The sequence below is a fragment of the Ranitomeya variabilis genome, chromosome 5 (assembly GCF_051348905.1).
Source record: "Ranitomeya variabilis isolate aRanVar5 chromosome 5, aRanVar5.hap1, whole genome shotgun sequence".
In the NCBI taxonomy this organism is placed as follows: Eukaryota; Metazoa; Chordata; class Amphibia; order Anura; family Dendrobatidae; genus Ranitomeya; species Ranitomeya variabilis.
This window is the reverse complement of record NC_135236.1, coordinates 70,556,129-70,583,196: the sequence shown is the minus strand read 5'-3', so window position 1 is coordinate 70,583,196 and position 27,068 is coordinate 70,556,129. Positions and strand designations below refer to the sequence as shown.

The 27,068-nt window shown below is 42.6% G+C and overlaps 1 protein-coding gene across 1 annotated transcript in view; it reads left to right on the top strand.

Moving 5' to 3' along the window:
* EGR3 (early growth response 3) overlaps nucleotides 1–23,041 on the top strand; it is a 33,020-nt gene extending 9,979 nt beyond the window's left edge. The window contains exon 2 of the mRNA XM_077262175.1: nucleotides 16,688–23,041. Coding sequence (XP_077118290.1) covers nucleotides 16,688–17,679 — 992 coding nt within the window. The 3' untranslated portion in view covers nucleotides 17,680–23,041. The remainder of the gene's footprint in view (nucleotides 1–16,687) is intronic.
* The last annotated feature ends 4,027 nt before the right edge of the window (nucleotides 23,042–27,068 follow it).

Here is a 27,068-nt window from a genome sequence, read left to right as displayed (position 1 = left end):
GGCTTCATCTTCTTGGATACTACATGTATACAGATAGAGGACACTACATGTATACAGATAGAGGACACTACATGTATACAGATAGAGGACACTACATGTATACAGATAGAGGACACTACATGTATACAGAGGACACTACATGTATGCAGATAGAGGACACTACATGTATACAGATAGAGGACACTACATGTATACAGATAGAGGACACTACATGTATACAAAGAGAGGACACTACATGTATACAGAGAGAGGACACTACATGTATACAGAGGATACTACATGTATACAGAGAGAGGACACTACATGTATACAGAGAGAGGACACTACATGTATACAGATAGAGGACACTACACGTATACAGATAGAGGACACTACATGTATACAGAGAGAGGACACTACATGTATACAGATAGAGGACACTACATGTATACAAAGAGAGGACACTACATGTATACAGAGAGAGGACACTACATGTATACAGATAGAGGACACTACATGTATACAGAGAGAGGACACTACATGTATACAGAGAGAGGACACTACATGTATATAGAGAGAGGACACTACATGTATACAGAGAGAGGACACTACATGTATACAGATAGAGGACACTACATGTATACAGAGAGAGGACACTACATGTATACAGAGAGAGGACACTACATGTATACAGAGAGAGGACACTACATGTATACAGATAGAGGATACTACATGTATACAGATAGAGGACACTACATGTATACAGATAGAGGACACTACATGTATACAGATAGAGGACACTACATGTATACAGATAGAGGACACTACATGTATACAGAGGACACTACATGTATGCAGATAGAGGACACTACATGTATACAGATAGAGGACACTACATGTATACAGATAGAGGACACTACATGTATACAAAGAGAGGACACTACATGTATACAGAGAGAGGACACTACATGTATACAGATAGAGGACACTACATGTATACAGAGAGAGGACACTACATGTATGCAGATAGAGGATACTACATGTATAAAGATCGAGGACACTACATGTATAAAGATCGAGGACACTGCATGTATACAGAGAGAGGACACTACATGTATACAGAGGACACTACATGTATGCAGATAGAGGACACTACATGTATACAGATAGAGGACACTACACGTATACAGATAGAGGACACTACATGTATACAGATAGAGGACACTACATGTATACAAAGAGAGGACACTACATGTATACAGAGAGAGGACACTACATGTATACAGAGAGAGGACACTACATGTATACAGAGAGAGGACACTACATGTATACAGATAGAGGATACTACATGTATACAGATAGAGGATACTACATGTATACAGAGAGGACACTACATGTATACAGAGAGAGGACACTACATGTATACAGAGAGAGGACACTACATGTATACAGAGAGAGGACACTACATGTATACAGAGGATACTACATGTATACAGAGAGAGGACACTACATGTATACAGAGAGAGGACACTACATGTATACAGATAGAGGACACTACACGTATACAGATAGAGGACACTACATGTATACAGAGAGAGGACACTACATGTATGCAGATAGAGGACACTACATGTATACAGATAGAGGACACTACATGTATACAGATAGAGGATACTACATGTATACAGATAGAGGACACTACATGTATACAGAGAGAGGACACTACATGTATACAGATAGAGGATACTACATGTATACAGATAGAGGACATTACATGTATACAGATAGAGGACACTACATGTATACAGATAGAGGATACTACATGTATACAGATAGAGGACACTACATGTATACAGATAGAGGATACTACATGTATACAGAGAGAGGACACTACACGTATACAGAGGACACTACATGTATACAGATAGAGGACACTACATGTATACAGAGGACACTACATGTATACAGATAGAGGACACTACATGTATACAGAGAGAGGACACTACATGTATACAGATAGAGGATACTACATGTATACAGATAGAGGAAACTACATGTATACAGATAGAGGACACTACATGTATACAGATAGAGGACACTACATGTATACAGATAGAGGACACTACATGTATACAGAGAGAGGACACTACATGTATACAGATAGAGGATATTACATGTATACAGAGAGAGGACACTACATGTATACAGAGAGAGGACACTACATGTATACAGATAGAGGACACTACATGTATACAGATAGAGAACACTACATGTATACAGATAGAGGACACTACATGTATGCAGATAGAGGACACTACATGTATACAGATAGAGGACACTACATGTATACAGTGAGAGGACACTACATGTATACAGAGAGAGGACACTACATGTATACAGATAGAGGACACTACATGTATACAGATAGAGGACACTACATGTATACAGAGAGAGGACACTACATGTATACAGATAGAGGACACTACATGTATACAGAGAGAGGACACTACATGTATACAGAGAGAGGACACTACATGTACACAGATGGAGCATACTACATGTATACAGAGAGAGGACACTACATGTACACAGATGGAGCATACTACATGTATACAGATAGAGGACACTACATGTATACAGAGAGGACACTACATGTATACAGAGAGAGGACACTACATGTACACAGATGGAGCATACTACATGTATACAGATGGAGGATACTACATGTATACAGATAGAGGACACTACATGTATACAGAGAGAGGACACTACATGTATACAGATAGAGGACACTACATGTATACAGATAGAGGACACTACATATATACAGAGAGAGGACACTACATGTATACAGATAGAGGACACTACATGTATGCAGATAGAGGATACTACATGTATACAGATAGAGGACACTACATGTATACAGATAGAGGACACTACATGTATACAGAGAGAGGACACTACATGTATACAGATAGAGGACACTACATGTATACAGAGAGGACACTACATGTATACAGATAGAGGACACTACACGTATACAGATAGAGGACACTACATGTATACAGATAGAGGACACTACATGTATACAGATAGAGGACACTACATGTATACAGATAGAGGATACTACATGTATACAGATAGAGGATACTACATGTATACAGAGGACACTACATGTATACAGAGAGAGGACACTACATGTATACAGATATAGGACACTACATGTATACAGATAGAGGACACTACATGTATACAGATAGAGGACACTACATACATACAGATGAGGATACTACATGTATACAGATAGAGGACACTGCATGTATACAGAGGACACTACATGTATACAGAGAGAGGACACTACATGTATACAGATATAGGACACTACATGTATACAGATAGAGGATACTACATGTATACAGATAGAGGACACTACATGTATACAGAGAGGACACTACATGTATACAGATAGAGGACACTACATGTATACAGATAGAGGACACTACATGTATACAGATAGAGGACACTACATGTATACAGATAGAGGATACTACATGTATACAGAGAGAGGACACTACATGTATACAGAGGACACTACATGTATACAGAGAGAGGACACTACATGTATACAGATATAGGACACTACATGTATACAGATAGAGGATACTACATGTATACAGATAGAGGACACTACATGTATGCAGATAGAGGACACTACATGTATGCAGATAGAGGACACTACATGTATACAGAGAGAGGACACTACATGTATACAGATAGAGGACACTACATGTATGCAGATAGAGGACACTACATGTATACAGATAGAGGACACTACATGTATACAGAGAGAGGACACTACATGTATACAGAGAGAGGACACTACATGTATACAGAGAGAGGACACTACATGTATACAGATAGAGGACACTACATGTATACAGAGGACACTACATGTACACAGAGGACACTACATGTATACAGATAGAGGACACTACATGTATACAGAGAGAGGACACTGCATGTATACAGAGGACACTACATGTACACAGAGGACACTACATGTATACAGGTAGAGGACACTACATGTATACAGAGAGAGGACACTACATGTATACAGAGAGAGGACACTACATGTATACAGATAGAGGACACTACATGTATACAGAGAGAGGACACTGCATGTATACAGAGGACACTACATGTATACAGATAGAGAACACTACATGTATACAGATAGAGGACACTACATGTATACAGAGAGAGGACACTACATGTATACAGATAGAGGACACTACATGTATACAGAGAGAGGACACTGCATGTATACAGAGGACACTACATGTATACAGATAGAGAACACTACATGTATACAGAGGATAGTACATGTACACAGAGGATACTACATGTATACAGATAGAGAATACTACACGTATACAGATAGATGACACTACATGTACACAGAGGGTACCTAACACTGTCCTCCTGATCTGATGGGAGCCAGCACCATAATCATGGCATGTAAAAAGCGAGCAGATTGGAAAGGCTCATTTCTAGGAAATTACATTTCCTTGTATCATAATTAGGGAAAAAGTCAGTATGTGTGAACCTGGCCAAAGGGACCAAATTATTATTTTAGTAATCTTTCCGCTATAGATTGTTCTCAGAAATACTGTTTGTCTTTCACCCCAGTGTCATTACACATGCATGGCACAGGTCTATTCCTACAGTTAGACCAAAAGATACCTGCTGTAGTGATTTTGGGAATCTCAAAACTTTAATCTGATTGGCGACATAATCTTTACATGTGACCCAACCTGTTACATTACAAATGCCTCAAAGAAGACACAATGTAAGTAAATGTTATCATTGTGAGGAAGTAATAATATATATATACATAAGGGGATCGCAGGAAGAAAAAATGCTCAAAAGGGCGTTCCCATTTCTTAATATAGTGCTTCTTAGAATTAAGTCCCCAAGGGCAGGGCCAGCGTTTGGCACAGGCAGACCAGGCAGACGCCTGGGGCCCCCACCTACAAGGGGGCCCCCTGCATGTGCAACCCCTGTATGAAGTGCCCAGAGGGTTTTCAGCAGCAAATAATGCTTTGCATTGCTCTGTAGTCCTAGAATGTCTCCCAAACCCCCCTTGAGACCCCCTCAGTGCAGTGATTTACTCATGGGGTCCCAGAGCTCTGTGCTGTTTGCTGTAGGATCAGGTTTCACCGTCACATACAGCAGGGATCAGCATTGGCTCTGACCAGTCACTAAATCACTGCTGGTAATCTGACAGGGCGACCTGCTGTCACTACTGTCTGTATGACACAAGGCAGGAATATTGTCTGCTGAATCAGGGTATTTATTATATAGAAATAAATGAATCCCCACGTGAAATAATAAGGGTAAACTATACATATATAGTACAGGTGTGCATAGGAATCAGCGTTTTTGGTGCATTTTTTTTGCAGCCAAAGCCTGCTATCTTGGCAGTAAAAACACTGCTTTCAAAGCCCCCATTTTTTAGGGTATGTGCAGAGGATCCGGAAATGGCAGCCCTTAGGATGCAGAGGACATGTGAGGTGTCCAAAGTGCTGCCATGTTTTGAACACAGGTGATTCCGCATGTGTTCATTGAACCGTGCGGAATCACCGCGTCCTATACATTGCACGGGTGAGATTTCTCTTGAGGAGACTCACGTCTAAGCCATATAAATTGGCATGCTGCGGTCTGGACAGACGCGCCCCATGTCCGTCTCCGCAGGTGAGGTGCGGGTGTCAGTGCACGCATAGTAGAGATGGAATTTCTTGAAATCCCCTCCACTATACTGTAACATCTGGCCGCTGCGGGTTGGACGCTGCACAAGTACACAACAGCCGACCTGCAGCGTTTTCTGATTGTGGGCACACACCCTTAGAGCTTTTGCTGTTCGTTTTTTACAGTATGCATTTTGTCTACAGTACATGTTTAATAAAGTTAGTGTTATTCACAAAAAAACGCAGCGAAAAACAACGTTGCAACATTTGTAGCATTTTAAAAACTTTTTCATTGCTTTCTACAGGTGAAAAAAATTTCTGAAAGCGACACGCTGCAGATTTAGAAAAGGCTGCAGTTGTGAAATTCAATCAGGGGAAAATAAAAGGGTGTGCAGGAGATTTCTGAAAATCACAGTGTTTGCTTGTGCTGTAAAATGCTGTAAACTTCTTATTTGCAGAAGAAAGAGCTGCAAAAATTCTGTATATGAACATGGCGAAAAGCTGCTTTATAAAGTGCCAGCAAAACAGAGGAGATTTCTGAAATCTCCTGCAGGCGCTTGTTTTTTTTCTGAACTGTAGCGCTTTTTAAATCCGTAGCGTGTCACTTCTTTCAGTGTGTGTTCACCCGTAGAAAGCAATGAAAGAATAAAAAAGCTGCAGATATTGCAACGGCATTTTTCACTGCAATTTTCTAAGTGGTTTTGGTGAATTAAACTATTAGGTCTCGTTCACATGTTCAGTATTTCACATCAGTATTTGTAACGCAGAAACAGCAGTGGAACAATGAGGTTATGTGCACACGTTGCGGAATCTGCCGTGGATTTTTCCACACAGATTCCTAAAAATCTGCAGGTAAAACACAGGGTGGATTTACGGCGGAATTACCGCATTTTTTGTGCGGTTTTCAACTGCATTTTTACACCTGCGGATTCCTATTATGGAGCAGATTTTCCCAGTAGTAGGTCTTGTGGTCCAGTGTGGACATGAACTTTAAGTTTGGGTTTATTTAGATCTAAAGAAAATCTGTTAAGGATCTCGAAGATGAAAGAGAAATAGAAGCCACAGCCTTGGATTTCTTTCCTCTTTTATGTAAATTAAAGAAAAGCCACATATACAGATATTAGAAAAAACTTTTTGAGGGTGATCAATGAGTGGAACAGGCGGCCACAAGAGGTGGTGAGTTCTCCTTCAATGGAAGTCTTCAAACAGAGGCTGGACAGACATCTGTCTGAGATGATTTAGCGAATCCTGCATTGAGCAGGGGTTTGGTCATGATGATCCTGGAGGTCTCTTCCAACTCTAACATTCTATGATGTACAATTGTGTGAAAAAGTGTTTGCCCCTACCTGATTTCCTATTCTTGTGCATGTTAGTCACACTTAAATGTTTCAGATCACCAAGCAAATTTTCATATTAGACAAAGATGACACAAGTAAATATGAAATGCAGTTTTTAAATGAAGGTCTTTATTATTAACCCCTTAGTGACAGAGACAATTTTGTACTTAATGACCAGGCCAATTTTTATATTTTATGTGGTTCTAACTCTGGAACGCTTCAACAGATCCCACTGATTTTGAGATTGTTTTTTTTGTGACATATTATACTTCATGTTAGTGGTAAAATTTCATCGATATGACTTGTGCTTATTTATGCCATTTGCCATTTTCAAACCTATAATTTTTGTTCCCTTAAATCAGAGCGTCATATCGCACAAAATTGTTAATAAATAGCATTTCCCACATGTCTACATCAGCACAATTTTGGAAACATCATTTTTTTTGTTAGGACGTTATAAGGGTTAAAAGTTGACCAGTGATTTCTCATTTCTCATTTTTCACAAAAAAATTACTTTGGAACCAAACTGTTGTATTTTTACAAAGGGTATCAGGAGAAAATGGACCACAAAATATGTTGTGCAATTTCTCCTGAGTACGCCGATACCACGTATGTGGGGGATAGCCACTGTTTGGGCACATGGCAGGGCTTGGAAGGGAGGAAGTACCGTTTGACTTTTTGAATGCAAAATTGGCTGGAATCAATGGCAGGCGCCATATCGCATTTTGAGACCCCCTGATGTACATAAACAGTAGAAACCCCCCAATTCTAATTCCAACCCTAACACAGCACTAACCTCAACACACCCCTAACCACAACCCTATCCACAACACCCCAACACAACCCCAACCCTAACCCCAACCCTAACCCCAGCCCTAGCCCCAACCCTAACTCCAAACCTAACCCTTGCCCAACCCTAACCCTAGCTCTAACCCCAACCCTAACCCTAGCCCCAACCCTAACCATAGCCCCAACCATAACCCTAGCCCAACCCTAACTCTAACCTTAGCACAACCCTAATCCTAGGTCTAACCTCAACCCTAACCCTAGCCACAACCCTAACGGAAAATAGAAAAAAATACATTTTTTTACTTTATTATTTTTACCTAACTATGGGGGGTGATAAAGGGGGGCTTGATTTACTTTTTGTTATCACTGTGATAGACCAATACGAAAAAGCTACTGTTGCCTGGTGCCGGCCAGCAGATCTTGACGGGCGCACTGCACATGCGCCCGTCATTTTCTTCCCAGAAGAAGATGCTGAGGGCCGAGGGACAGAGCCGGAGGGACCCCATTTTTCTCTCCTCTGGTATGCTAGATCATATCAGAGGAGAGAGAGATAAATGCGAAAACTGCCTTTTTTTTGCGGTTGCTGTTATTTGGCGAATAATGGCGATCGTAACACTGGGGATGGTAAACACTTATCCGAATAATGTTCTCCGGGGTCTCGGCTACCACCAGAGAATTTCCTACGCTGGGGGCGTTATACCCTTATTTCTCAGTGCCATTAAAAAGGGGTGCTGAGGAATAAGTACCCTTAACTGCCACCGTTAAAAGGCGTATCGGCGGTCATTAAGGGGTTGAGGGAAAAAGAAATCCAAACCTACAGGGACCTGTGTGAAAAAATGATTGCCCCCCCTCCCTCCCTAAAACATAGATTAACTGTGTTTTATCACATCTTTGGGAAGCTGAGTTAAAATTCCTTAGCCACAACCAGACCGAATTACTGCCATTCCTGTTCTTAATGAAGCAATCACTTAAACAGGATGTGCCTGACAAATTAAAGTAGACCAAAAGATCCTCAATAGTTAGACATCGTGCCGCTATCTGAAGAAATTCTGGAACAAATGAGAAACAAAGTAATTGAGATCTGTGCAGAAAAGGTTATAAAGCAATTTTTAAAGCTTTGGGACTCCAGCGAACCACAGTGAGAGCCATTATCCACAAATGGCAAAAACATGGAACAGTAGTGAACCTTCCCAAGAGTGGCTGGCCAACCAAAATTACTCCAAAAGCGCAGCGACATCTCATCCAAGAGGTCTAAGATGTCACAAAAGACTCCACAACAACATCCAAAGAACTACAGGCCTCACTTGCCTCAGTTAAGGTGACACCATAACAAAGGGAATGGGAAAAAATAGCCTGCAGGGCAGAGGACCAAGACGAAAACCACTGATGAGCAATGAGAACATAAAGGCTTGTCTCAAGTTTTGCCAGAAAACATCTTGAAGATCCCCAAGACTTTTTGGACAATACTCTGTGGACTGACAAGACAAAAGTTGAACTTTTTGGAAGATGTATGTCCCATTACATCTGGCGTAGAACTAACACAGCATTTCAGAAAAGGAACATCATACCAAAAGTAAAACATGGTGGTGGTAGTGTGATGGTCTGGGGCTGTTTTGCTGCTTCAGGACCTGAAGGCTTGCTATGGTAAATGGAACCATAAATTCTGCTGTCTACCAAAAAATCCTGAAGGAGAATGTCCGGTCATCTGTCCATGACCTCAAGCTGAAGAGCACTTATGTAATGCAGCAGGACACTAATCCAAACCACACCAGCAAGTTCAACAACTTTGGAGTGGCCTAGTCAAAGTCCTGACTTTAATCCAATTAATATGCTGTGGCATGACCTAAAAAAGGCGGTTCGTGCTCCGAAACCCTCCAGTGTGGCTGAATTACAACAATTCTGCAAAGATGAGTTGTGAAAATTCCTCCATAGTGTTGTAAAAGACTCATTGCCATTTATTGTGAAAGGTTGATTGCAGTTATTGCTGCTAATGGTTGCCCAACCTGTTATTAGGTTTAGGGGCAATCACTTTTGCACGCAGGGCTCTGTAGATTTTTTTTTTTCCCTTAATAATAAAGACCTTCATTTAAAGGGAACCTGTCACCCCCCCCCCAGGCATTTTTAACTAAAAGAGCCACCTTGTGCAGCACTAATGCTGCATTCTGTCAAGGTGGCTCTTTAAGTTGGGGTCCCTGCCAATGCTGAACTATTAATTTTTATAATTTGCCCCTCATACCTGTAGTTTGTCCGGGGGGCATGTCTTTTTCCCCCGGACACAAATGCCTCCCCAGCCATCACTCAGGCCCTCCGCGCGCCGCCTCCACTTCATTAATGTCCCTGGCGCCTGCACTGTAAGTTCCCATAATGTGATGGGAGTCGAAGGGAAGTGCAAACTGCGCATGCCCGACAAAAAACCTTACAGCGCAGGCGCCGAGGAAATTAATGAAGGAAGTGGAGGCGGTGCTCGGAGGGCCTGTGTGATGGCTGGGAGGCGTTTGTGTCCCGGGGGAAAAGACATGCCCCTCGGACAGACTACAAGTATGAGGGGCAAATTTAAAAATGAATAGTTCAGCGTTGGCAGGGACCCCAACTAAAAGAGCCACCTTGACAGAATGCAGCATTAGTGCTGCAAAAGGTGGCTCTTTTAGTTAAAAACGCCTGGGGGGTGACAGGTTCCCTTTAAAAACTGCATTTCGTATTTACTTGTGCTATCTTTGTCTAATATGCAAATTTGTTTGGTGATCTGAAACATAAGTGTGACAAACATGCAAAAGAATAGGAAATCAGGAAGGGGTAAACACTTTTTCACACAACTGTACGTGAATGCAGAGTTCTTTTCCTATTGTTGTAGTGCACACTCAGGCGATGATCACATAATAAGATCTTTCTTGGTTGTTAGTGATGAGTGAAGGTGTTAACCGAGCATGCTCAGGTGCTAACCGTGTGTCATGGTCATGCTCAAAAAATATGTTCCAAGTCCCCGCGGCTGCATGACTCGCGGCTATTGAATAGCCGCAACATATGCAGGGGTTAACAAACAGGCAATCCCTGCATGTGTTGCGGCTGTTCGACAGCCACGGGACATGCAGCCGCGGGGACTTGAACATATTTTTCAAGTATGACCATGACACTCGGTTAGTACCTAAGCATGCTTGGCTAACCCCTTATCCCAGCACATTTGCTCATCACTATTGGTTGTGTCTTAGAACCCAAATATTGACTCATATAAAAGATGTGTCTTGTGGAAATGCTCCTGTCACCTGACCATACATTCCAGTGGGCAATTCAAATGGATCCGATTTCACAACATCAGCTGAATACAATATTACATAGATCCTTTAGACCTGAAGAGGCTGCTGCTCCTACTTTAAAAATGCTCGTCCGAATAACTGTATAATACATGATGAAAGTTTTGCTATCTAATATCAATATGAGCATTTTAGGAGTCCAGCTTGTAGCTCATTTTAATTTTTTGAATTTTTGGATTATACAGTCATACTGACGTGGACAAAACTAAAGTAATTTCAAATGGCAACTTTCTGGCTTTAAGAAACACTAAAAGAAATCAAGAACAAAAAATGTGGTAGTCAATAATGGTTACCTTTTTTAACCAATCATAGGGGAAAAATTATGGAATCACTCAATTCTGAGGAAAAAATTATGGAATCACCCTGTAAATTTTCATACCCAAAAATAACACCTGCATCAAATTAGATCTGCTCGTTAGCCTGCATCTAAAAAGGAGTGATCACACCTTGGAGACCTGTTGCACCAAGTGGACTGACATGAATCATGGCTCCAACACGAGAAATGTCAATTGAAACAAAGGAGAGGATTATCAAACTCTTAGAAGAGGGTAAATCATCACGTAATGTTGCAAAAGATGTTGGTTGTTCACAGTCAGCTATGTCTAAAATCTGGACCAAATACAAACAACATGGTAAGGTTGTTAAAGGCAAACATACTGGTAGACAAAGGAAGACATCAAAGAGTCAAGACCGGAAACTTAAAGCAATACGTCTCCAAAACAGGAAATGCACAACAAAACAAATGAGGAACGAATGGGTGGAAACTAGAGACAATGTCTGTGACTGAACTGTAAGAAACCACCTAAAGGAAATAGGATTTACATACAGAAAAGCTAAACGAAAGCCATCATTAACACATAAACAGAAAAAAAACAAGGTTACAATGGGCTAAGGATAAGCAATCATGGACTGTGGATGGCTGAATGAAAGTCATATTCAGTGATGAATCGCGAATCTGCATTGGGCAAGGTGATGATGCTGGAACTTTTGTTTGGTGCCGTTCCAATGAGATTTATCAAGATGACTGCCTGAAGAGAACATGCAAATTTCCAGTCATTGATGATATGGGGCTGCATGTCAGGTAAAGGAACTGGGGAGATGCCTGTCATTACATCTTCAATAAGTGCACAAGTTTATGTTGATATTTTGGGCACTTTTCTTATCCCATCAATTGAAAGGATGTTTGGGGATGATGAAATCATTTTTCAAGATGATAATTCATCCTGCCATAGAGCAAAAACTGTGAAAACATTCCTTGAAAAAAGACACATAAGGTCAATGTCATGTCCTGCAAATAGTCGGATCTCAATCCAATTGAAAATCTTTGGTGGAAGTTGAAGAAAATGGTCCATGACAAGGCTCCAACCTGCAAAGCTGATCTGGCCACAGCAATCGGAGAAAGTTGGAGCCAGATTGATGAAGAGTACTGTTTGACACTCAGTAAGTCCATGCCTCAGAGACTGCAAGCTGTGATAAAAGCCAGAGGTGGTGCAACAAAATGCTAGTGATGTGTTGGAGTGTTTTTTTGTTTGTTTTTCATGATTCCATAATTTTTTTCTCAGAATTGAGTGATTCCATAATTTCCCCCCTATGCTTGGTTAAAAAAAAGTAACCATTACTGACTACCACATTTTTTGTTCTTGATTTCTTTTAGTGTTTCTTAAAACCAGAAAGTTGCCATTTGAAATGACTGTAGTTTTGTGCCATGTCTGTGATCTGCTTTTATTCTACAAAATTAAACAACTGAATGAACATCCTCCAAGGCCGGTGATTACATAATTTTTGCCAGGGGTTGTATACTCACCCCCCATTCGCAATTCACATTAATATTTCTATTAATCAATATGGAGGATGAAGGGTTCAGCGGCTCCTGGTCACTTCTGCTTATGTTGGAATTAAGACCCTATATTAGCAAGTAAATCATCCTCCATAAAATGTGCTGACATTCAATTTAACATGGATATTATTCTCTAGAAGCATTGCTTACTAAAGGGATTGTCTCAACTAACTTCAAAATTTGCCCTCAAGAAGATCGGCTGGTGCGGCCAGCCATGCAACTCAAAGGTAAATGTAGTCTTACAAGCTGTCCATTTGATTCCACCACAACAAGAACCACATTTTCACTCTCTGTTCTGATTCATAGATGATGGTCCTCCTGACAACAATGTCCATATACCCCAACATGTCCATACGCTTCATAGAGGCTGGTTCTGGGCAAATAACCCCCTTATATAATGTCCATAAGCCTCATAGAGACCGGTCCTGAGTAGGCTTGATCGAATAGCTTTGGATAACTCCTTATCCGAATAGCTATAGCGCTTACTGAATAGCTGCAGCGGGAACCCAGATACCTGGGGCGCTCCCGATAATCAGCTGCTCGGCGCCGCAGCTGTGTGACAGTCACAACAAACTGGCTCTCCATGCATGTACGGTGACTGTCACACAGCCGCGACACATGCAGCTGCGGCACCAAACAGCTGATTTTTGGGAGCGCTCAAAGTATCCAGGTTACCGAGGCAGCTATTCGGCAAGCGATAAGGACCTATCCAAAGTTATTCGATCAACCCTAGTCCTGAGCAAAGAACCCCCTCATATAATATCCTTATGCCCCAACATGTCCATACATCTCAGAGAGGCTGGTCCAGAGCATAGAAAACCCTATATAATCTCCATATGCCCCAACATGTATACAAGTCTCACAGACACTAACCCTGAGCAAAAAACCCCGTATATAATGTCCATATGCCCCCAATATGTCCATAAGCCTCATACAAGCTGGTCCTAAGCAAAGAACCACCTATATACATCGAGTTGGTGACTGGTGAGCCCTGGAGTTGGTGACTGGTGAGCCCTCGAGTTGGTGACTGGTGAACCCCGGAGTTGGTGACTGGTGGGCCCTGGAGTTGATGACTGCTGAGCCCTGGAATTGGTGACTGGTGGCTACTGGAGTAGGTGCCTGGTGAGCCCTGAAGTTGGTGACTGGTGGACCCTGGAGTTGGTGGCTGGTGAGCCCTGGAGATGGTGACTGGTGAGCCCTAGAGTTGGTGACTGGCGAGCCCTGGAGATGGTGACTGGTGAGCCCTGGAGTTGGTGGCTGGTGAGCCCTGGAGATGGTGACTGGTGAGCCCTGGAGGTGGTGTCTGGTGAGCCCCGAAGTTGGTGGCTGGTGAGCCCTGGAGTTGGTGGCTGGTGAGCCCTGGAGTTGGTGACTGGTGAGCCCTGGAGATGGTGACTGGTGAGCCCTGGAGTTGGTGACTGGCGAGCCCTGGAGTTGGTGACTGGTGAGCCCTGGAGTTGGTGACTGGCGAGCCCTGGAGTTGGTGACTGGTGAGCCCTGGAGTTGGTGACTCGTGAGCCCTGGAGTTGGTGACTGGTGAGCCCTGGAGTTGGTGACTGGTGAGCCCTGGAGTTGGTGGCTGGTGAGCCCTGAAGTTGGTGACTGATGAGCCCTGGAGTTGGTGACTGGTGAGCCCTGGAGTTGGTGACTAGTGGGCCCCAGAGTTGGTGACTGATGAGCCCTGGAGATCGTGACTGGCGAGCCCTGGAGTTGGTGCCTGGCGAGCCCTGGAGTTGGTGCCTGGCGAGCCCTGGAGTTGGTGACTGGCGAGCCCTGGAGTTGGTGACTGGCGAGCCCTGGAGTTGGTGCCTGGCGAGCCCTGGAGTTGGTGACTGGCAAGCCCTGGAGTTGGTGACTGGCGAGCCCTGGAGTTGGTGACTGGTGAGCCCTGGAGCTGGTGACTAGTGGGCCCTAGAGTTGGTGACTCGTGAGCCCTGGAGTTGGTGATGCTGATAGTCACTCCAAAAAAATTAATTGCCGACGAGACTCCATTGTAACCGTGTTTCTTGCTATATATCACAGCCACTTCACTCTGCGGTATATTACTTATATACTCATAAACGCTCAAGAATATGTTCCAGAGAAGGGAAAGTGCCATCTTGTCATATTTTCCTGAAGCAATCATTAGATGTATTTTATTCATACAGACCCCCCCATGGATATACTTAGCACACGGCTAAATAGCACACCGTACTGTAACAATTTACCAGTACAGCTGCCTGTCGCTTATCACTGAATTACCAGCACGCTTTCTCCGACTTCTGGTGCTATGGAGATATATTAAACCCTCTGTAACTCTCTCGCTGCTGGGGGCCATGTACAGAAACTTACATAGAGCAGAACTGCAATTATTACATTGTGTCCAAAGGTGATCATATTGTGTCACAGTGCACAGAAACGGCAGACAAAACAGGAAAGCAAATGAATGACATTGAGCCTTTGTTGAGCCCCTCAGTGTGATGTATTAATAACGCAGGCACACACAAAGGACAAGGGTCCTCGCGGCAAACTCCCAGAGAGGTCACACAGTAAGTGCCGGACCTTACTCAACACAGAATAGGAGGGGACAACACTTGTCTCCTCATTCACGTCCTTACTAGTCTTCAACTTGTAAGAAAGGATTGTGTCGTTCCCTTTATTTGATGAAATTCTGTAGCTATGAGGAGAAAGACCCAATTAATTATGTGGTCACATTTCCCACTGAGAAGGGAAAAGGGTTCAACGTTAACTGGGTAACTGGGTTCAACCTTAACTGGGCAAATGGGTTCAACGTTAACTGGGTAACTGGGTTCAACGTTAACTGGGTAAATGGGTTCATATTTTTGCAGTAGGTACATAGCTGCTGCAGGGGATGCATGCTCATAAAGAGGGTTGTCAGGTCTTAAACTACAAGTCTGAAGTCACTCTGACTGTAGACTTGTGAATCCTCACAATGCACACACTCCAGCCATATGCTCTGCCGCATATTCCCAGCCACATTCCCACTAGACTGTTTCCAGCCTCACCCAATACTCTTGCATTGCGTGTGTTCGTGCCCATGTAGTCAGAATTTGGCCAGGAGTATGCATATCGCATACTTGAGGTCCGAGAATCCTTACAGCGTGCACTGTGCGCATGATGTGAGGATTCACAAGTCTGCATTCATATAGTGACTGCAGACTTGTAGTCCAACGGCAGACAACCCCTTTAAGGAGGTCTTTCCTGCTCTGCTGACATCACTATATTCCCCATAATATATCAATTCTGGAGTATCCTTAGAATTTATATAATTCCTTTGTTAATCCTTCTAGAAATATAAGAATAAATTGACAACAGGCTGTTACCAGTTATGGGTGTCTCGCTAAGAACTCTACCATTGTCCAATCAGTGTGTACAGTATCAAACAGTGCAGGGACACACCCCCTAGACAGAGGGGAATGGTAACACCCAGTTGTCAATTTAGCCATATATTTACAATAGAAATAACAGAGGAACACTGTAGTGCAAAGGGGAGATGCTCCAGAAATACAAGTATCGTTAGGAGACATGACAGCTTCACTGAAATATACTGTATTATGTATTGTGCTCACCACATCATAAGATCTGTTCTACAAGGGCTGACATATTTTACTAATAATATTATGACTGTGGAGAGGATAGTGTGACCATGTACATAAGTGAGCCCCTTATATTCTTTCTCTCTCTCTTCAGATAATGTAATGGATTTAGGTCTGTCAAATGACAAGACATCCCAGGATCTTTCTTACACAAGTACATTCCAGCCAGGCAACAAGACTGTCACATATCTGGGAAAGTTTTCTTTTGATTCCCCTTCCAACTGGTGCCAAGAAAACATCATCAGCTTAATGAGCGCTGGTATCCTTGGTGTGCCGACTTCTCAAGCCCCCACTGGTGGTGGAGGCGGAAGCAATGGGAGCGGCGGTGGAGGAATTATGGGTCAGGCACAAAGTGATGTGGAGTCTATGTTCCACAGTCTTCCGCCTTACTCTAGTTGTGGGGACCTGTACCACGATCAGGTGGGTTTTCAAGGAGGTGGAATGACCCCATACTCTTCGCAGGAATACCAATCAACTAAACAAAGTCTAGACTCTAGTGTATTCCCAATGATACCAGACTACAACTTGTTTCACCACAACACTGAGATACCCACAGTGGACCAAAAACCTTTCCAAAACATGGAAGCAATGCGGGTCAACCCACCACCCATCACTCCACTGGAAACCATCAAAGCTTTCAAGGAAAAACAGGTCTTGCCAAACTTCGGGGGTATGAACCATCAACCTCCGCTTACCCTCAAACCCATCAGGCCACGAAAATACCCCAACCGCCCAAGCAAGACCCCATTACATGAGAGACCTCATGCTTGTCCTGCTGAAGGGTGTGACCGGCGCTTTTCACGCTCTGACGAGCTGACCCGCCATCTTCGAATCCATACAGGCCACAAGCCCTTCCAGTGTCGTATTTGCATGAGAAGCTTCAGCCGTTCTGATCACCTGACAACACATATCCGCACACACACGGGGGAGAAGCCTTTCGCTTGTGACTTCTGTGGGCGCAAGTTTGCACGTAGCGATGAGAGGAAGAGACATGCCAAGATTCACCTCAAACAGAAGGACAAGAAAGGAGCGGATAAGGCAGTCTGCTCTCCCTCGGTGGCACCAGCAGTTACCACATGCGCTTGATCTCTCACCCAAATTACTTTTCCTGAAAGGGAATGCTTGATTCAGTCTCCTCATCACTGTCATCAAATGCTCTTCAGACTTATTGAAAGGGTACACATCCAGAGATCAGCGCTGAACTTTGCATTCTTACTCCTTCCATTTTCGGAGCATTAACCTATCACACTCCTGAAGACCTCTTTACCCCACCTGGATAAATATGTAGAGAATGACTTTCCTTTGGAAGTCTACTCTAACTGTAGATCCCTTCTGCTCTCTCCTGTGCATACCTGCTCCCCTATACCCGAACTGCAATCCTCTCTGACTTGTATAGCCTCACTGATGAGAATCTGGCGGCACAAGGGTCTCAGGGTACACAGGATTTAGAGAAACTAAATCCATAGTTTGAGGCAGGGTTGCTTAATTGCTGCTATGGCAAAAAAAAAACAAAAAACTGCTGCTACGTCCAAATGTTAAATCCTCACGTGCCTGTTGTCTGTGTCACGTGGCTTCATTCCTTCTCTATCTGTCATTCTTTCCATTCTCATCCTGCTATCATCATCCTTCTAGTATCACATCTGACAGATTTCACATCTCTTCCTTAAAGATCTATTCTCCTTCTCTTTCCTTTCCATCCCCCATCTCCTCTCCCTTTTTCACTCTCTCGTATAATTCCCCCCCACCCCCATTTTTTCTTTTCAACGTCTGTCACACAATTTTATTACAGGGGGAAAAAAGAAGGAAAAAAAAGCATCTACAGCTTGAGTCAGTGTGTGCAAAAGCGTGCGTGCATGATAATATAGGATTTTCATCATTACCGTCCCCATGTGTCGTTGTCCTCAGCTGCAGAGGGATGGAGGAACAGGAGAACAGTGATAATTGTTTGACCAAAGAGCCAACCCAGTTTGGTGACTTTCTGCAGTTCTGTCCATTGGTCTAAGTGTTACTTACCCAGCAGTTGTAAAAAAACCCAACTTTTATTAACTCGCTGGTCCAGGCAGATCAATCATATATTAGAATAGAAGTCGTTTCACCACACGTGGGTCCTGTGTGGTTGGGAAAGGGCCGAATCCAAATCTTCTATGTAAGGGCTTCACAAGCTGCGGTTATGGCATGCAGCTTGTAAATAATAAGAAGGGGTGTACTATAGTCGTAGTCGGACCCTGAAACCTAGAGGGGCCAAAATGTCCCCTTGACTAATATAAGAAGACCAATACCAGTGAAAGTTGAGGGGCCTGTAGGTTTGGGGCCTACGAGCTTCAAGTTACGTCTTTGATGGTAAGATTGATCAAACTGTACTACATCCACTTAAAAATAGAAAATCCCTTTTATTTTTCCAAATTGAGAGGACCTGGAACAGGCAGGGTATAAGAACCCATGATAAGGTTTACGTAATGATAAGTGAATCCCATTACAAAAATCAAGAAGTTCCTTATCTTATACTTGCTGACACCACTGCACCCACTTCTCTAGGGGAGCTAGGTTTTGTTCACCCCCTTATCCCTTTGTGGGAGAGAAGACGGGTCTTGAAACGCTTTGAGGAAAAGGGTAGTCCTATGTAAATTTTAGCATAGGCCAGTAAGTAAATTTTGCAATACAGATGGAAGGAGGATATTACAAATTTTGCATTGAGGCCCAGGAGCATCATGTGGAGGCGAGATACGGCTAATCTAAGCTGTGGCCCCCACTTTTCACAGGGCTTATTGGATGTGCGTTTTTGACACATGGTAGTGGTTAATGACTATGGAAGGAATATGCCCTCCGCTGTTACATTTCCATAGGATTATAGGGACTTCTCTCAGTTTTCTCTAGCCTCTACCTTGATCACGTTCTCTCTGTGTCAGCTACTCATCTCTAAAATGCACTCTCCTAATTTCTCCTCTCTCCCTGTATTCTCCTTGTCACTCGTGCTTCCTCCACTCACTGTCATTCTCCCTCCTTCCCAGATAATCCTGCCTGTGCTTCAGCCCTCTCCTTTTATATAATGACATGTGTTTGTCACTTTGAGAAGAGTCGGTGGGGGGCCAGGGTTTGGGGATGAGCCATCCCACCTCTCTTGCATGTCTCTGCATGACAGTCAGGTCTAAAAAAAAACAAAAATCAAATTTTATTTTTTGTTTTCTGATGTTCTTTTTGCTGCTATGGTAAAGATATCATATAAAAAAAATCCAAACAACGAAACAAACAACAACAACAAAAACTTTGCCCCTTTACTGCCAGTCCAAAGACTGAAATGACAGCCTTTGTGGAAAAGCCTATAGTGTATATTGACAAGTGTAACCCAAGAAGTGTATCAACAGGAAACATTTAGTAGCTTTAAAAAGGGACAATGGGCTAATTACAGGGCAACAATGGCTATTGTACTTTACAAAGTAAACTATAAAGAAGGGTACTAAAAAAGTCTTTAACGGAAACCTGTCACATTAGACATGGTGTCCTATCTGAGAAGTCCAATGAGTGGTCCTTATCAGTCATTGACATCTATCACAGTAGGTACATTTACAAAGGGAAGGTTGTCAATCACTGATTAGGACCGCCCACTGGACTCCTAAGCCCCCCAAAAATGGCCAGGGATCCTCAGATTAAGCAACATTTCCAAAGATGTTAATCATGTTATACTGTATTACTTTGCAGCACAGTAATGCTTTTGAGCTGCTGAAGACCCCCTATATTTTCAGAGTTCTGTTCTCACTAATTTTTACCTTGTAAGGCCACATTCACACTTTTCAGTATTTGGTCAGTATTTTACATCCGGATTTGAAGCCAAAACCAGGGGTGGGACAATCAAAGGAAAAGCCCATATAAAGCGCCATGAATAAATTGCGCTATAATAATAAATAATAATAGAAACACGTCACCACTTCTGTATTTATCTGGATATTGTTAACTTTACCGAGCCGTCCTGTTATCCACTATATCAAATTCTCAAGGCACGTAACACGGAGCAAGGAGAGCTAAGATAAAACCATTTTTCTGCAAATTACACTATTCTTGGTGTAAAATATGTAATCCTGAAGGTTCTAGGAGAGTCGGTTCTGTGACCAGCGCTTAATAGATTCTTAGCGTATTAAAATGACTTTTTTTAAATGTGACATCTTGTAAGGATGTAAGAAATTAATTTGGCGGTAGAGTACGATAAACGCCAGCAGGTACAAGTCATATTTTTACTAATGAGCTGAATATCGTAAGTATTTGTACTATTAGATCTCTCTAAACAATTCCAAAAATAAGAACACTCTATGGAGTTGTTTTCCATACATCAGCACTTTAATTATTAAGTAGATTGCTCTCCATATGTATGAATGCTGCACTTTTTTTTCCTAAAAGCAGTTCCATGGTGAAACGTTAAACCTTACCTATGTTCAGACATCACTAGGTACTTTATTTCTTTTCCATGTCATCCAGTTATACTTTTTCCTATTTCAGCAGGGTTTAGAAAAAAAAAACAGCTATTTTTTGGCAGCTATGAAGGCCCTGTTCACATCATACTTATACCAAACGTACCTATAGGTTTCCATACATCTGGAGGGGCCACAGTCCTCCCGCCAGTGTATATGGGTATTGCATTTTATCTGGTATGCTATATCTCAGACGCAGGGGCGGACACAACATTGGTGCAACCTGGGGCTCAAGAGGTAAGGAGACCCACTTTCATCTCCAAAACCGGTGGAATCCTTTATTATGATGAGCTATTTCGGCGCTCTTTTGTATGTGTCCGCCCCTGCTCAGAAGCCTACACTAATCCATACACATGTACACAGTACATGTTTTGTTTTTTATCGGATCGGATATTGAGATTCCAACTGTCCTATTCTTCATCATTATCTATTGGGGTACAGCTGAGTGGTCCCTATACACAATAAATGGTTGGCTGGTCCAGCCGGCGGGTTTGGACGATACATTCAAGGGGGGCCTTTAGTTACACGTTCTGGTTTCAAAGATATGCATAGCTTTTGCTTTCTGCTCTTTTTGTGACTTCTCAGGTTTACACTGGATTAAATGGCAGTATAGAAGTAAAAAAAAAAAGCTACAAATGTGGATAATACATTTTTCCATGTTCTAAAGAGGAGTTTTTGCTCTCATTTTATTGCTGCTGACTCCTGTGTATTCTGTTCTGTCTTCTTTTTTTAAATCTGAAATACGGTTCCAGAGATATGGGCCTTTTTACTTAGTGCTCATTGGTAGCAAGGGGGCGTTGCTTATAGGGTAATAATGCAGAGGAGCCTAAAGACACGCCCCAGAGGATCCTGTAAACCACGCCCCCCCCTGGGAAACCGCTTAAAAATAGCACAAAATAGTAGGTCCATATCTCAGGAACTGTATGGCAGATAAAAAAAACAACAAAAAACTAATTACTCAGGGGAGCATCGGAAATAAAGTAGGAGGAAATACTGGGCACTCTTGACCTGGTGACAAGTAATACAGTGTTCTAAGGGATATGTATGCATGGACTTTTAGCGCTATGGCTGAACTTCTATCTGCTTTAAGCCATGCTTGCACACAGATATCCATGCTACTCTACATATCGGCAAACAATTCTAGATGCAACAGGTTAAATATACATGTGATATTGAAGTGCACTGTATAGTCGGGAAAATATTTTGTAAAACCTATGCTCTAGCAGTGAAGAGCTTAAAGGTAATGTACAAAGTCCCTTTTCTATATATGCATGTAATAATCTGCAAAAGAGGTATGGGATATGGAGGGGGGCAGCGTTTCCACTCGCATTCCTGGCCTTTATAGATATCCTGATATTGAGCTGGTGCTGTTACATGGCTGTTGCACTTTACAGTGGTGTCTGGTATACAGATAAAAAATATGCTGCATTGTATCACGACTATCTCTATATACTGATGATGACTACGCTGCATTGTATAACAACTATCTCTATATACTGATGATGACTACGCTGCATTGTATAAATGACACTGAGTACCTCTACGCTCCCCACATGACTACATGGTACAGATCACACTTGCCACTGCTTTTACGTGTGCACTAAATGTTCATAATCATGGGAGGGGAAACTGCTGCTTTTGTGGGGATATTTTCCAAAATGGCGGCTGTTTTATTACACGCTTATTTTATTTTTTTTTTTGTACAAAATTGTAAAACAAAAAACAAAAAAGTGAAAGCAAATGTTCTATATATTTTGTGGCTGTTTATATTCCCAGAGATATTTCTATGTACCTTATAATAAGGTGGATTAATATATATATAGATCTATTTCCAGAAACCAGTGGCTTACCTTGATCTTGGGCAGAGGGACCTTCTGTCTGGGAGAGAGATGCTATGCTGCCAATAAGTCTGCCAGATCCCACGTTTTTTTTTTCTCCCTCTGTAACGTGGACGTGTCAGGCTGATAAATAAAAGCATTTCAATTGAAGACTGGTAAAAATTTTCATCTCTATGTACTGTGTCCTGTTGTTTTTATTCAGTGTGATATGTGATGGCTGAATGATGAGTGATATTTGTATTGAGATAGAAAAATTTAATCTCCTAGGTTAAAATGTTTTTTAAAAAAAAACAAAAAACAATATATACCCTATTCATTAAAGCGAACCTGTCACCCCCAAAATCGATGGCGAGGAATGCTCACCGGCATCAGGGGCTTATCTACAACATTCTGTAATGCTGTAGATAAGCCGCCGATGTTACCTGAAAGAGGAGAAAAAGAGGTTAGATTATACTCACCCAGGGGCGGTCCCGCTCCGATGGGCGTCTCAGGTCTGCTCCGGCGCCTCCTATCTTCATTCCATGAAGTCCTCTTCTGGTCTCCGCGCCGCTGCTTCGGCGCAGGCGTACTTTGTCTGCCCTGTTGAGGGCAGAGCAAAGTACTGCAGTGCGCAGGCGCCGGTAAGGCCTGCGCACTGCAGTACTTTGCTCTGCCCTCACCAGGGCAGACAAAGTACGCCTGCGCGGAAGCCGCGAAGCGGAGACCAGAAGAGGACGTCATGGAATGAAGATGGGAGGCACCGGAGCAGACCTGAGATGCCCATTTGACCACAGACCACAGCGGGACCGCCCAGGTGAGTATATTATAACCTCTTTTTCTCCTCTTTCAGGTAACATCGGGGGCTTATCTACAGCATTACAGAATGCTGTAGATAAGCCCCTAATGACGGTGAGCTTACCTCACCATCGATTTTGGGGGTGACAGGTTCCCTTTAAAACAGCATGAATTACACAAGTGAATAATAACTTGAAACATCTTCAAGTCTCCTCCTCTGGGAACATAGGTTTCCACTAATAGGTTCCTACTATTGTAGTTTGTTTTCTTTACTTTCACTTTCTCCATGGACCAGCAGATGGCGGTGTTCACTTCCAATTACTCAAATAGCCATCAACTTCAACTGTGTTCTTTTCTCTTGGCCCCCTCCTTACAGCTGCAGGACTCCAAAATTGTATCCATTTTCTATGCAGAGGATTTGTAGCTTTAAATATATATTAGAAAATCAGTCAGCATTAAATTATTTTTATTTAGACTGAAAAATGGTGTTCAATGATGTGCACTTGAAAGTGTGACTGCACTTTCAAGTAAGAATAAGCAGTTATGTGAGTGCATATGAGGAATAACACAATTTCTGGCCATTATACGACTTGTAGTCTGCATTTTTTCAAATTTTTCTCTCTGCACTAAAGACCGCCTTAGCAATTTCTTTTGGCGTTCTCGGACTTTTTCTTCCTTCAGCTTCTCCCTTTCGCATAGATAAGGTGTATTTTGATCTTTTACTGCAGACAGATTTGTAGACAGATATAAGCAGTTTTTGAGAGTGAATGACCAGTGCAAGAAAAAAAATAATACATATATATATATATATATATATATATATATATATATATATATATATACACACACAGTACAGACCAAAAGTTTGGACACACCTTCTCATTTAAAGATTTTTCTGTATTTTCATGACTATGAAAATTGTAAATTCACACTGAAGGCATCAAAACTATGAATTAACACATGTGGAATTATATACTTAACAAAAAAGTGTGAAACAACTGAAAATATGTCTTATATTCTAAGTTCTTCAAAGTAGCCACCTTTTGCTTTGTTGACTGCTTTGCACACTCTTGGCATTCTCTTGATGAACTTCAAGAGGTAGTCACAGGGAATGGTTTTCACTACACAGGTGTGCCCTGTCAGGTTTAATAAGTGGGATTTCTTGCCTTATAAATGGGGTTGGGACCATCAGTTGTGTTGTGCAGAAGTCTGGTGGATACACAGCTGATTGTAATAATTATAGGGGATAATTCAGGAGACTCTTTGCGTGGAACAAGACAACTACAGGACACAGTTTTATAAGTGGTAAAGTCTATATTATCACACGGTGATTCAAACAGGTGCAGAGAGAAACTCAAGTCCACAACACTTGGTGCAAATAATAAACGCAGCTTAGCAGTCTTCAGAGAAAAATGCAATCAAGCAGAAAGTCTATGAAGCACAATTATTCTTGAGGATACTTGACACGAATAAATCCTTGTCTTAGTCCAGACACAGATAGATATGCTTATAGGCAGTTCAAATCATATCTTAGCTCAACCAGGGAGGCCTGGTTAATAGTCCCAGGTTAATGCAAAGCAGCAGCAGCAGCTTACATGTCCAGCAAATGCAGATGAAGTAAATACGAGCAGCAGATGAAGGAGGATTACTGGAAACTTGTGTATGCAGCAGGGAGTAGCAGGATCACCACACAGGTTCACAGGAGCAGGTGTATAGCCAGGGAGTAATCAGAGGTCAGGAGCTGGATGCAAGGCAGAATACTCTAGCACAGACTGAAGGCTGGGGTGGAGTTTTATAGCAGGAAGACACAGTGCACATGAGACCAAAGACGCCATCTTGGAAGAGGGCAGTAATGCACAAAAGGTAAAAAATGTTCAGAGTCCTGACATTACTCCCTCCTTAGAAGCGGCCTCAGGACGATCCTGGACCTGGTTTCTCAGGGAATCTCAGATGAAAATGAGAAATCTTCTGTTGGGCATTGATGTTTTCCACAGGTTCCCAAGAGTCTTCCTCAGGGGGATATCCCTGCCATCTTATCAGATATTGGAGCCAATTCCTGCGAATCCTGGAATCAATATTTCCTTCACCACAAATTGTTCTTGCCCATCAATCACCACAGGCTGCGGAGGTGGCACAACACGTCCCTGGAAGGTATTAGGAGATACATGCTTTAGTAAAGATACATGAAAAACTGGGTGTACCTTCATTGTCCTAGGCAGCTTCAGCCGGCAGGCCACAGAGCTCACAATACCGTTGATCTTGAAAGGGCCAATGAATTTCTGTCCAAGTTTTTGTGAAGGAACGTTTAACTTCAGATTCTTAGTTGCTAACCACACGGAATCTCCTACCTTGAACATGGGTGCAGGTTTACGGAATCTATCAGCCGATCTCTTATAACGTTCTTGAGCTGTGGTCAGGGATTCCTTCAGAACCTCCAGATTTTGTCTCATCGCAGTCAGCCTTTCCTCCACTGTCGGAACCGGAGAATTAATTGGAGACCTAGGTAAAATACACGGATGATAACCCAGATTGGCAAAGAAAGGTGTAAATTTAGTGGAGGCGCTCTGAGAATTATTATATGAAAATTCGGCTAATGGCAACAACTCCAACCAATCATCCTGGAGATGGCTGACATAGCATCTTAGATATTGTTCCAGCATCTGGTTGGTACGCTCAGTCTGACCATTTGTCTGGGGATGGTAAGCAGAAGAGAGACAGACATTAATATTTAGTGCAGAGCAAAACCCCTTCCAGAATCTTGAAGTGAACTGTACTCCATGGTCAGAGATGATCTCATCCGGAACCCCGTGCAACCGAAAGACATTCTGTATAACCAAGTTCACTGTATCTTTAGCTGAGGGGAGGCCGGTGCACGGAATAAAATGAGCAGCTTTAGTCAGGCGATCAACTACCACCGTGATTGTATTCATGCCGCCTGATGTAGGCAGCTCCACAATAAAGTCCATTGATATAGACCCCCAAGGGCGGGACGGAACCGGTAATGGTTGTAGAAGACCCGTAGGTGCCACATGAAGAGTCTTGTAACGGGCACATACCTCGCAAGAGAGAACATAGTCCTTGGTATCCTTCAGGCAAGTTGGCCACCAGAAGAATTGGCTCAGGAACTCTTGTGTCTTCTGTACCCCCCTGTGACCAGCCAACTTGGAGTCATGTACCAACTTGAGGATCTGCAGACTGGCGACCTCCGGGACGTAGATACGTCGATCTCTGAACCACATGCCACCCTTAAAGACAAGATTAATATCCACAGGTTGGTTGGCCAGAAATACATCACCTTCATAGGCCTCCCTGCACTCCTTCCACAAGTCCTGATCGTGGATAACTCCGATTAAATTGGCATCAGATAGAATGGTCTTGGACGGGGCTCCAGGTACGGAATCAG